This window comes from Sciurus vulgaris (genome assembly GCF_902686455.1).
Source record: "Sciurus vulgaris genome assembly, chromosome: 2".
Lineage (NCBI taxonomy): Eukaryota > Metazoa > Chordata > Mammalia > Rodentia > Sciuridae > Sciurus > Sciurus vulgaris.
This window is the reverse complement of record NC_136462.1, coordinates 30,472,214-30,485,457: the sequence shown is the minus strand read 5'-3', so window position 1 is coordinate 30,485,457 and position 13,244 is coordinate 30,472,214. Positions and strand designations below refer to the sequence as shown.

Sequence of the window (13,244 nt, the reverse complement as noted above, 5' to 3'; positions counted from 1 at the left end):
TTCATGGTAAGGGCTCTCCTGGAACAGGGAGAAAGTGATGTGATGCACTCAGTACGCCCAAAACATGCACCCCAAAAACAAAAAGGGATGATGTGGCACATTCAGAGTGCGCGTACAACTCTGCCACAACTCTATTACACACAGTACTGTGGTAATTCTGTTGAAATTTCATGGGATAGACTATCTGATTAATAGGTATATTACCATTTAGGGAAGACAAAGGAACTAACTTGTAATGGGTGTGTATAAGACAATGCCCTGCTGTGCTCAGGACTCAGCCTTTGGATACAAATCTACTGGGCCAGTGCCAATGCTAATAAATGCTGCTTCCTGCTGAATATCCCAAATACCCTGTCTGTGTGAATACTGCAACAACTTCACCTGTTAGTGAACACTGATACCAAGGGTCATGGGAAGATAATGATGTAGTTAAAATTTTATTCAATAGTTATTGCAGGTATGTTGACAGAACCTACCTAAGGAACGTTTTAGTCTACCCAGTGGGTAACTTTTGGCAACAGCTTTAATGCCATTCTTTGTTCAAGATACTAATAGTCCTTCTTTTTTTTTTTTTATAACACTTTCTTGATTCAACCTAATTGTGGAATATCCAATGATAATGTTACTCCAGATTGATTTTTTAATGTCTAAGTAAGAATATGTGTGTGCTATTGCTAAAACGACATGCTAGATCTGAGAATTTGAGACTAAACTACATAAAATAAGAGAACACCTTTATGATTACAACAGGACTCACCAAGTTCCCCTTGGTGATTTTTTTTTTCCTGTTCTTTTTTTTTTTTTCTTTAATTTTTTTTTTAGTTGTCAATGGACCTTTATTTTATTTATATGTGGTTCTAGGAATCGAACCCAGTGCCTCACACATGCTAGGCGAATGCTCTACCACTGAGCTACAACCCCAGCCCATCACTGGGTTCTTGATTCAAAACTATTAAGCAAAGTGGACTTGTTATGTTCTTCTCAGTTTTGTTTTCTTTTGTCCTTTTTCATAACTGTTAAATTTCTGTAGAAGTACAACTCCTGGCCCTGCGCTTTGATATAAAAAACATTGCCTACAGAATGGATAAAGTTAAAAAATGGAATCCAAGTAAACATAGTCTCAAAAATCATTCCTTCTAAACCTCCTTTTTACTCAAAAGTGGCCAAAGGGTTTTTGACATCAACTCCTAGTTATCGATCACTTCCCACTGATGTGGGACTAAATCAGACCAACCTCTGTGATGGGTCCATCCTGTCAATGAGGGACAATCAAAACTTCACTAAAGAATGGTAACTCAGGAATGTTTTCAGAGAAATATTCTTGATCAAAAGGGGAAAATGTGGAAGATCTCAAAATCAAATCAAGTATTACTTATGTTGACCCTAATAAACAAATCAAGGAGGTTATGAAAGAAGGGGTGTCACACATAATTGCCTAATATGATCAAAGAAGATTCTGCCAGAACCATAACCTTGCACAAAGCCAATGCAACATACACCAAAATGTAATTCTGGAACACCTTAGCCCACCTGTTGTCTGTGCAACATCAGAAAGCCTCAATCCTTGTTATGAGTCCTATTGGTCAAGGATTATTGTTTTAAAACTTCTTATGAAATCCTCCTCACTTTTTCCTTTAAAAAGATCCACTTGCCTCAACATCTTGGAATACATTCTTAGTTTACCAAGGCATTACTAAGGCATTTGAATGCTATTCTGTTCCAAATAAATGTCATTATCTTTTGGAGAATCTCTCCAAAACACTTTCTACTTTCCTTGAAAGAGAATTAAAAAGTCCCTTTCACTAATGGCATTAAGAGGGGAAAAGCTGATACTGGATGTCATCCCCATGAGGCGTATGAAGGAGTGAATCATGGCAAGGGACAGAGATGACAGGGAACAGAGGTGCAGAAAAATCTCCTAAAACTGTGTGGGGGTGGTCTTGAACTTGAATTACTTCTTAGAATGCTTGGCAACAATTCAGCTGTTAAGGAATATGCTGAACACTAAGAAAGCAGGGGAGGTATTTAATTACCCCATTTTAGGATAATTAATTCTAGGATAAAGGCAGAACAAATTGATCCATCTGAATTTAGGAAGAGAGGGTCTTACAAGGAGGACACTTCCTTAAATGTGACATTACAAGAGTCAGATCCTCTGTTTCTGTGCTTGATGAGGATAGAGATTTCCATGACCCTAATTATGGAATTGTGGAGAACAAGAACTGCCAAGATGATCTACTTTTTCCTGAAATATAAATTGGCACTCCTAATTCCCCAAAGATTTAAATCCTCCCCTTCAAAGAGTTAGACGCAGAGCTATTAAAGAGAATGGATGATGTTGGCAGAGAGTTAGCAAATAATGTATTTTTTTAATTTGTTCTAATTAGTTATACATGACAGTAGAATGCATTTTGACACATAATACATAAATGGAGTATAATTTCTCATGCTTCTGGTTGTACATGTTGTGGAACAGGTCATGTGTACAGGTCATGTAGTCATATATGCACATAGGGTAATAATGTCCAATTCTTTCTATTATCATTCCTACCCCCATACCCCCTACCCCCCTTCACTCCCCTCTACCTAACCAAAAGTATCTCTATTATTCCTTAGCCCCCTTCCACTTAAGTAAATTAGCATCCACATATCAGGGAAAACATTCGGTCTTTGTTTTTTGGGATTGGCTTATTTCACTTAGCATGATATTCTCCAGCTCCATCCATTTTCCTGCAAATGCCATAATTTCATTTTTCTTTAAGGCTGAGTAATGGAATCATTGTGTGTGTGTGTGTGTGTGTGTGTGTGTGTGTGTGTGTATATATATATATATATATATATATATATCACACTTTTTTTGTCCATTCATCTGTTAGAAGACATTTAGGTTGGTTCCATAGTTTGGCTATTTTGAATTGAGTTGCTATAAACATTGATGTGACTGTGTCACAGTAATATGCTGATTTTAAGTCCTTTGGGTATAGGCCGAGGAGTGGGATAGCTGGGTCAAATGGTGGTTCCATTCCAAGTTTTCTGAGGAATCTCCATACTGCTTTCCATGGTGATTGCACCAATCTGCAGTCCCATCAGCAATGTATGAGTGTACCTTTTCCCCCACATCCTTGCCAACATTTATTGTTGCTTGTATTCTTAATAATTGCCATTCTGACTAGAATGAGATGAAATCTTAGAATAGTTTTGATTTGCATTTCTCTGTTAGAGATGTTGGACATTTTTTTCATGTATTTGTTGACTGATTGTATTTCTAGCCCTTTGGTCATTCTGTTTATGTAAAGGTTGTGTGGCCAAGGAGTCTGATCATGTTTACTGATTATCTAATAAAATTACAAAACTAATCAATACACTCCCTGAAAGATTTAATCTTTTAAACTTCCTTGAGTGAGGTCTTGGCGAGCATGCAACTAGGTAATTCACACAGTTCAAGGCTCTGGGGAGTGAATCAAGAGAGGGTTCACCAGGATAATGATGAAACTCTTTTTGTACCTGACAGCCAGTGGCTTTTCTGAAAACCATTTTGCCACTTAACCTAATCTCCCTGAATGTTAAAAACCGTCTTTTAAAGACTAATGATGAGGGCCCTCAAAGGGAGAGACGTGTGATCCCAATGACCCATTAAAATATCAGTTTTCTCAACAGTAACTGACTACCTCAATCCAGATGTTTTGGACAAGAAAACAATCAGGAAATCAGGGATAATGCAAAATTCCTGGAATCCTGAAGATAATTCCTAAAACCTCAAGCCACTGGGAAAACTCCAGTGTTTGAGGATTTGGAGAAGGAGGGATCTGAGCAGGATAGAGAGGACCAAAGATTCTCTCTGGTGGTTTCATTACTCCCAGAGATTGTTGTGTTTTGTTACTCCTTTTCTAAACTTTTACTTTGAAATGATTTTATACTTACACAAATCTTGCAAGCAAGAAATAGCAGAGTTCCATATGCCCTTCATCAAGTTTCCCCGAATGTTAGCATCTTACAGATCATAGCAAAAATATCAAAATCAGAAATTATCATTGATACAATGCTATTGACACGACAGTATTATTGAAATTAAGTTATTGATATCTTGCTTATTTGAAAGGTTATTAGACTGTCAGTAAACATGGAAACTTGAGGAGCTCTCTTGTCGTACCAGAATGATAAGACAGGCAATAGGACTAGGTCCCTAATCCGAATGCGACCATACCCAGCAGATGAGTGCAACTGGGAGTCTGCCCCACTTGGAAACTTTCTTCCTTTGTTCTCACTTCTTATCTCAGAAAAGGAGATGGATTTCAGATGTTAACTGAGAATCACAGACAATTAAATGAATTTGAGTTAACAATGGCTGGCACTGTATATCCATAGGGATATCTCTCTAAATCGCCCCTGATGTTATTATCCTTTGTCAATGGACAAAATCACAATTTATTTTAAAGACCTTAGCTGGCTTTATTTTTTATTTCAAAATCCAAAAACAATTCATTTGGGTTGGGTATTTGGTATTCAGCATGGATACACCATTTTGATTTTTAGTCTGGTCTGTTGGGGTCCAAAGAATGGCCGCCCATGATCTTTCCTGAACACATTTATTGAGCTTACTAGTGCGCTCTTTTCGGTCCCAGCGCAGTTGTAGACATGGACAGCAGTTTGCCTCACTTGGCAGCAAGTGATACCTCTACAGTCTTGCTTCAGGAACTTTCAGTACTCTAACATTTGCCATAATCTGTTGAAGTGGGGCTCCAACCAGTGCACTGGAAGCTGATTCAGACCCTGAAAGTACTCGTTATCTTCATGGTGTTGGGTTTGGGGCCGACCCAGGAGCCGCTGCTTCTGCAGCTCAGCCTTTCCACACTGAATGCTTAACTCAGACCAGTGGCTGTTCACCATGGAAAAGCTGGGGGACCCTCCCAGAGAGAAAGCTTCCAGGAGTGTCCTATCGGGGTAAGCAGGGAATTCTGCCCTAAAGAGGGGAAGGCGGTTTGTCTAGCCATGAGGGTCTCACACTTTGTTAGGGGCCCAGAAACTCAAATGTGGCCTAATTCAGGAGATAGCATGTCATAGATCTGGGTGTGAGGCTCAGCCTTCAAGGCAGGGGACATCACTGGCCACTGTGTGGGTCACCTTCCTCTCAAAAAGGACAGAGCACTTTCTATGGCTACTGATTCTTTGCAGATCCTGGCACCCCTGACCTGGCCTGGACACCACCTACTTCTCCCCTGGAGCTCCCAGGAAGGAACTCCCCAGAGGAAGGGGCTCTGAATGGTCCATCCCAGGTCACCTCCTCAGCTGCTTTTCCCTCATGTGTCAGAGAGTCACTCTGTGTGTCTCCATAGCAATGTGGGCATCAGGGAAGGGGAGGCAGGAGCTGCCTTTTCTGAAATTTGAGAGTCCATTTCAATTTCTGTGCTGGTGGATGCAGCAACCTAGGTTAATTCTCTGCAGGCAGAGAATTCCCAGATTGTGTGACAACCTGTAACACTGTAAACATCAGGTATTTCAAATACCCAGCAGTGATTACTTCGTTAGGTGAAATGGTGAAAAGGTCCATGAACTCTCAGAGTTGGGGCTTAATTTGATAATTAAAAGATAATAATTTGCTGACATAATCTGTTACAAATGACTGGTGTTCTGAGCTGTATGCTTTGATTCAGATCAAGAGAGGTCATTGGCAAGATATTGTAGTACCAGAATACAGAGAAACTAAAGTACAGGCCTCCTAAATGGGTAGGGGCTCTATCACTGAACATAGCCCTAGCTCTCTTACTTTCTTTCTTCTTCCCTCCCTCCCTTCTTCTAGCCCTTTTCCCTTCTTTCAATGTTGCTCATGTCTTTGTAATTAGTAATTTTATGACAAACTTCTCTAATGTCCCAGTTTACGTGAACCACTTATTTTCTAACAGGATTCTGAGAAAATCTGAAACTAATTCTGCCAGAGACTATATCTGTGAGTGCATATATACTCTTTCTACTGATGCCACAGTGTTGTCATATGTTAGCTCATTTAACTGTCCCCCAAAACTTTTCAAATGAGGAAACTAGATTCAGAAACTTCATCATCTACCTTACTAAAGATCCACACTAGAGGAGGAGAGTCAGGACCCCGCGCGATCTGACTCCATAATCGTCTAATTGTTCTGGACGCGCGATCTGACTCCATAATCGTCTAATTGTTCTGGACGCAGCTCCATGTCCCAGGAGCTCTAGGAAGACACTTGGTAAGAGACTGAGGGGTAAGGGGAGTTAAGGGCCATTTGCTCAGGAATCACCTGAGTTACAGTCACCTGGGAAGTCTTTGCAAAATGGAGATTTTTTGAACTGTATGCCTTCCAATCAGTCTTTGTACCTGTATTTTGACTTCACAATGCTGAAGAGCAGGATTAATCATTCCTCTTAGCACCTATGCTTTTCACCATCCAGGGCACGGCTGTACCCTACAAACACTAGGGGACCTCGCACGGCGGATCGCAACCAATCGGACAGAGCGAAGGGCCTAGAAAGACCAGTCCCGGGTCAGATGTCTTCCGAGCCATCCTTCCCTTTTCGCTCGAGTAAGCAAGGCTGTGAGACTGATCTGCTGGGACCAGCCGGTGCGCATCGCCGTGTGCGGCCTGGTCTCCGAGCAGCCCGTCACGCTGCAAGCGTCCCTGCGCTACGAGAAGGGCGCGCTCTTCCGAGCCCACGCGCGCTACCGCGCGGACGCCGGGGGCGAGCTGGACCTGGAGCGCGTGCCCGCGCTGGGCGGCAGCTTCGCCCGCCTGGAGCCGGTGGGGCTGATCTGGGCCGTGGAGCCTGACAAGCCGTACTGGCGCCTGCTGAAGCGGGACGTGCAGATGCCCTTCGTGGTGGAACTGGAGGTGCTGGACGGCTACGAGCCTGACGGCGGGCTTCTGCTGGCCCGGGCGCTGCATGAGCTCCACTTCATGCCGTCCGGGGTGCGGCGGGTACCGGTGCGTGAGGGCCGGGTGTGGGCCACGCTCTTCCTGCCTCCAGGTGAGCACCCTCTGTCACTGTTACCCTCTGCCTGTGCTGCTTCGCAGGGGCAGTCCCCATCCAAAGCCTCCCAGGAGCTCTTACAGGTCCTTGGTCACTGGGAAACTGCAGATCTTTCAGTTTACTGTTGGATTAATGTCCTGATCCCAGAGTCAACAGCAAGAGCAATACTGGAAATTGCGTAGAAAAGGGGACTATCAGACTTTGTCAAGTCATAATGAAATAGAATTTTGATAGTTAATAGACACATAACCCCACTGTGATTTGTGAGCACATTCATATTTTGTGATAAGCTGCTGTCCTATGGTGCTTCGAGCATAGTGCAACAGCAGCAGCCCAGCAGCATCACTGGGGCACTTGTTGGAACTTAATCAATTGGAAGGATAATGAATAAGACCCTTGCCTTCCCTGGAATTTAGTCTTATTGTTACAATCTAATGACTAAGATGTGGAGATGGACTAATAACTAATAGGATAGAATAGACATTTCTTAAATTGATACATATATGAAAACATGGAGTATGAAATAGTAGTATAAATTATTGGGAAATGGCAGTATTATTGAGATTTATTTAGATCCCTACCTCATATCTTACACAAAAATGAATTCCAGATGAATTGAAGATCTATATGTGAAAAACAAATGTAAAAGTTGTGGATATCTTATAACCTTAGATACAGGAAGGTTTTCTTACATAGACTCAGAAAGGACCAATAATAAAGGAAACTGGTAAACCTCAGTGAGACAAGAAAATAGAGAGATACGTGACAGAATCCAGAATATAGTGGATAAACCAATAGAGAAAAACAGAAGCTTCGTAGAAAAATAGGCCAAGGACATAAAATTGAATTTAAAACGTACGAAGGAGAAGAATGTCAATAAGCACATGAATAAATTCTCAACTTCTTAGTGCTCACAGAAATATCCTTTTAAAGTACTGTGCAATACCATCTCATTCCTTTCAATAAGGCAAATATTTTTTAAATGATGGTCAAGAGTTGGTGAAGATGTAGTAAAACAAGAATAGTCCATATTTCTGGCATGTAACATACGTCCATATTTCTGTGCAGTAACACAACTTTGGAAAACAACTTGGCAGCTCTTGGTCAAAACTGAAACATACAAACTATATAAATAACCTAGGCATGAAAACTGAATATACAGTCCTAGCTAAATACAGCTGGGGTTTAGAGGATGTATGTCACTGCAGTATAAGTAATAATCAATTGCAACGATCTTAATGAGTATCAAAAAAAGAAACAGATCAATTGTGCTGTATTTATTAACACATTGTGCATAGTGCAGATGGATTCCCCACCCTTAGTTTGGAAAGAAAGACAATAATAATCTGGCTCTTTGTTAGTTATAATCTTACTACAAAAATAAAAATCTGGAAATTTGTGACACCAGGTATAGATGAAATGGGGACTCAGTTTGACTATTTTGATGTCAATCATGAAAATCATAAACCTAGACCTAGAATGTGTAAACACTACCTGAGATTTAGAATTCTTTTCCAGATTTTCCAAGATGACCAACGGTACCTTTTGACATCACAATTTTAAAAAAATTTGTACTGAGGGTTGAACACAGGGGTGCTCTACCCCTGAGCCACAGCCAGAGCTATGTTTATTTTATTTATTTATTTTTTTGTTTGGTTTTAGACAGGGTCTTGGCTAAGCTGCTGAAGCTGACCTCAAACTTCTGATCTTCCTGCACCAGCCTCCTGATTTGCTGGTATTACAGGTGTGTGCCACCTCACCCAGCTGTGTCATCATAATTTCTGGAAACTCAAATTAACCAGAACTTAGAATCACAAGCATCTAAAACAAACTCTGGGTTACCTAAATAAGAAAGGAATTTATCACAAGGCTATTGGTTTAAGAACAAAGTTGACAAGAACTCTGGGGATCAGAATCAAAAAACTGAGAGGGTCCACACGAGATTCTACCACCCACACCACCACAGGACGTCACTAGTGCTTCCGGCTCCTGTGGACTCAGTGTCATCCTTGCTGACCTGAATGAATTCTAAGCTGTGCTTACCTCTGTCACTCATGGGAGTGAGACCAGGTCTCAAGGGAAGTCAGGTCTCATTCTTGGCTTTTGTAGTAAAAGGTAGAGCCAGGGGTTTCACTAATAAAACCGCCAATAAGGCATTTTTTTCAAAACTTCGATGCTCAGCACTCCCCAACCTGCCCCCCACCCCAAATAAATGAGAGTCTGATTCCAAATTATTTGAGGACTAGATCTGTGTTCTGTTTCTTTCCAAGGACCTGGCCCCTATCCTGGCATCATGGACCTTTTTGGACTTGGAGGTGGCCTTCTGGAGTACCGAGCTAGTCTGCTGGCTGGGAAGGGTTTTGCTGTGATGGCTCTGGCCTATTATAACCATGATGACCTTCCCCAGAGTGTGGACACCCTTCACCTGGAGTACTTTGAAGAAGCTGTGAATTATCTGCTCATCACCCTCAGGTTGGCTGTTCTTTTAGTTTTTTGATTCCTAAATACCTGCCCCAGATAGGGTCAGATTTTCAACTCTATGACCTGAGAGATTTGCTCTGTGGCAAAATTAAATATTCCGTTTCTTATAAATTTACAGAGAAAAGCAAATTTATTCTTTTTTAAATATTTTTTTTAGGTAGATGGACACAATGCCTTTATTTTATTTATTTATTTTTGAGTTGTGAGGATCGAACCCAGTGCTTGACACGTGCTAGTCAAGTGCTCTACCACTGAACCACAACCCCAGCCTGAGAAAAGTAAATTTCTGAGCTAGGACAGTCCCACAGGGCATAGAATAAATAGTGAAACCTCATGTTTGAATTCCAGGTAGGGGGACCTAGCATCCCAGTATGCCTAGTACAGTGTGTTTCCTGGGTTATAGATCTGTCCGTGCTAGGATCAGGATAGTCTCAGGCTCACCAGGAAGGTTGGTCACCTCAGAAGTGTCATTGCTTTGTGGCTTTGTGAATCTGTCTCCAAACTCCAGGTATGTTATGAGAGTTAAATGAATCATGCTGGTGAAGCCTTTGAAATGCGTCCAGATGTTTACAGAGAAACAGATATTCATTCCTATGGCAAACACTCAAGGATCTGGCCTAGCATGTACAGAGTGAGGAAGACCGGTTCATATCCACATGAGCTTAGAATACAGCGTGGGAACGCGGGGTGGGGGGGGAGGGCTAGGAAAAAAGGAACCTTAAAATTCTAAGTGTTAACAAGGACACTAGTGGGGCAGTGATTAAAAAAAAAAAAAAAAGCGGAAGTGAATGGGACTAGAGAGAGCTCAGGAAGTGCCTCAATTAGCAAAGACTGAAATGATGATGATTATTAGTGGGGGTGGTAATGTTGTCTGTTGTCAGGAGATAATTCTAGTGATTTTTAAAAACCTTTTGTTACCTGCTACCATTTACATGTTAGAAACAAAACACACACGGAACAAAATTCATTATGACTTAGGGTCAGAATTATGACTTACATTGATACTTTGGGTTTATTCATATATAGTTGATTATTACTTTATACCCATGCATATACTGTTTGTCTGCTAGGTGAATAATTACTTCCAGTATGATTTAAAGAAATAATTATTTTTTTAAACTTTATTTAGTTTTGAATGTTGTGCTGAGTATTGAACCCAGTGCCTCAGGCTTGCTAGGCAAGCTCTCTACCACTGAGCCAGAATCCTAGCCCCTAAAGAAGTAACTATTAATCTCAGGAAGAATGCTTTTCTTTGAAACCCAGGCCTCTTCTTTCCCGGTACTTTACCGGGCTTCCTGGAGCCTTTCATACAAATGGAATGTTACTTAGGTTCACCTTAAATTTCTTTAGACTATCATACACTTCCATGAGTACAGGGCCCATTGAAGTATAAAGACACCAGACACTACAGAGCAAGCAGTTTTGGAACTTGAAAGCTTCTTACTGACGAGCATCGAGCTCAGAGCTTACACATGGTTTCTCATTTGAACTTCACATGGATTTTGTGGCGTAGGGTTGAGCCTTATTTTACTGCTAAGGAAACTGAGCTTAACAGAGGTTGAATAATGTTTTCAAAGCTATGATATTGATGGAGCCCAGGTTCAAGCTCATGTCCACCTAATTTCTAGGTGGTTATTACTCACCCTACTACACTGTTCATGGTCTCATCCTCTTTTTTCTTTTTCCCATTTTCAGGTAAAGGGTCCAGGAATTGGGCTGCTTGGGATTTCCAAAGGGGGTGAACTCAGCCTTGCCATGTCCTCTTTCCTGAAGGGCATCACAGCTGCAGTCATAATCAATGGCTCTGTGGCTGTCGTTGGGGCAAACATACGCTATAAGGATGAGACGCTGCCCCCTGTGACTGTCATGAGGGATCGAGTCAAGATGACCAAAGATGGCATCAAGGACGTTGTGGAAGCCCTGAAAAGTCCTTTGGAGGATGGGAAGAGCTTTATTCCCGTGGAGCGGTCTAACACCACCTTTCTGTTCCTTGTGGGTCAGGATGACCACAACTGGAAGAGCGAGTTCTATGCTAATGAGGCCTCTAAACGCTTGCAGGCCCATGGGAAGGAAAAGCCCCAGATCATCTGTTACCCAGAAGCGGGGCACTACATTGAGCCCCCATACTGGCCCCTATGCCGGGCTGCCCATCATGTCTTGGTGGGTGGCCCCATCTTCTATGGAGGGGAGCCCAGGGCTCATGCCATGGCCCAGCTGGATGCATGGAAGCGACTCCAGATTTTCTTTCACAAACATTTGGATGGTGTTGAGGTGACCATCCCAACAAAACTGTAATTTTGATTGCTCTCTCCTGGGAATAGCTGCCACACTTTGTGTGTATCCTGTTGCCTTTTTAATAAGTACTTACAGTTTTGCCAAAAACCCATTTTTAACAACTGCATCCATTATCAATTTGGGAGGGGAGTGATTCTGCAGAAAACCAGAAACATAAGAGGTAGAAAAAGGTTACTTCTTACTCTTGCACACCATGCAACTGACAAGGCTTTAGCTCTAAAAAAAAAAAGAGTAACACTGATTAATAGTGCTTGTGCATAATTAAGAGTTCAACGGTTGTTTGCTAAATGACTGATGAATAACTAAATGACTAGGTACTGTGTAAGAAAAGCAGATATGGTGCCTTTTGTGTCTGTGGGTTCCAACTGCCAACTGAAAATATTTTAGAAAAAAATTGTGACTACTGAATGTATGCAGATGTTTCTAATGTTAGTATCCCCTAAACAATATAGTTTAGCAACTATTTACATAGCATTTACATTTTATTAGGTGTTATAAGTATTCTAGAGATTATATCAAAGTATACAGGCAGATTTGTGTAGGTTACATGCAAATACTACCCTATTTCATATAAGAAACTTGAGCCTCTGCAGATTTTGGTATCTGTAGGCATCCTACCCAATCTCCCACAGATACCAATGGATGACTATAATACCAAAAAGGCTATATTATCACCTTTGAGTTTCTTCTTTTAGAATGAAAGTAACACCTTAGTTATTAACTATTAGTTGGGCATAAACCTAATAAAATTTTCCAAATCCAATATATTTTTGTTTTTTGATGTTTTCTCTTTGGATGAATATGGATTCCCCTAACAAGAAAAATTTGTTAAGTTCCTGTTTATACATATGACACTTATGATTTTGTTTCAAAAGCTGGTAAAACATTATTTAAATGAATTACCTAAGTGATTTTAACAGTGATATACATGAAGATAAAAAATAATACATGTATCACTTAATATAAATAGATGAGGAACTTAAACATTTCTTAAACTTTATTTGTATTTAAAATAAAAACACCACACCAGGCACAGTGGTGCAGTCCTGTAATCCCAGCTATTTAGGAGGCTGAAGCAGGAGGATTGAAGGTTTGAGGCCATCTTGGGTGGCGTAGGGAGGGAGACCCTGTCTCAAATAAAAATTTAAAAAGGTCTGCGGATGAATCTCAGTGGTAGAATGCTTGCCTCGCATGCATTAGGCCCAGTGTTCAAACCCCAGTTCGGCCCCCCACAAAAAGCCCTTTAATTTGTGGTTATTATGATCTGTTTCCTTTTATTATTTATTTATTTATTTTGCAGTGCTGGGGATTGAACCCAGGGCCTTGTGCTTGCAAGGCAAGCACTCTACCAACTGAGCTATATCCCCAGCCCCCTTTTACTTTTTAATAAGTCAATTCCTGATAGATTTTTTCCCTTGAAACTCAAAAACAGTATTAACAATGTCACAAACACCTCCTTGGTTGGTTAATAGATG

The 13,244-nt window shown here is 41.1% G+C and overlaps 3 protein-coding genes across 3 annotated transcripts in view; 2 read left to right on the top strand and 1 right to left on the bottom strand.

The window, feature by feature from the left end:
• The window catches only part of LOC306655419 (acyl-coenzyme A thioesterase 1), a gene marked incomplete at its 5' end in the record, with an annotated part of 94,724 nt that extends 82,216 nt beyond the window's left edge, over positions 1-12,508 (top strand). Inside the window, one exon of the mRNA XM_079129831.1 lies at positions 11,170-12,508. Coding sequence (XP_078985957.1) covers positions 11,170-11,769 — 600 coding nt within the window. The 3' untranslated portion in view covers positions 11,770-12,508. The remainder of the gene's footprint in view (positions 1-11,169) is intronic.
• The window catches only part of HEATR4 (HEAT repeat containing 4), a gene marked incomplete at its 3' end in the record, with an annotated part of 285,455 nt that overhangs the window by 82,216 nt on the left and 189,995 nt on the right, over positions 1-13,244 (bottom strand). The window lies entirely within an intron of this gene.
• On the top strand, positions 4,886-9,490 carry LOC306653612 (acyl-coenzyme A thioesterase 5-like; the record flags this gene model as incomplete). Its single annotated transcript, XM_079126647.1, has 3 exons — positions 4,886-4,941; positions 6,554-6,990; positions 9,264-9,490. The coding sequence occupies 3 exons, from the start codon at positions 4,886-4,888 to the stop codon at positions 9,488-9,490; spliced, it is 720 nt and encodes a 239-aa protein (XP_078982773.1).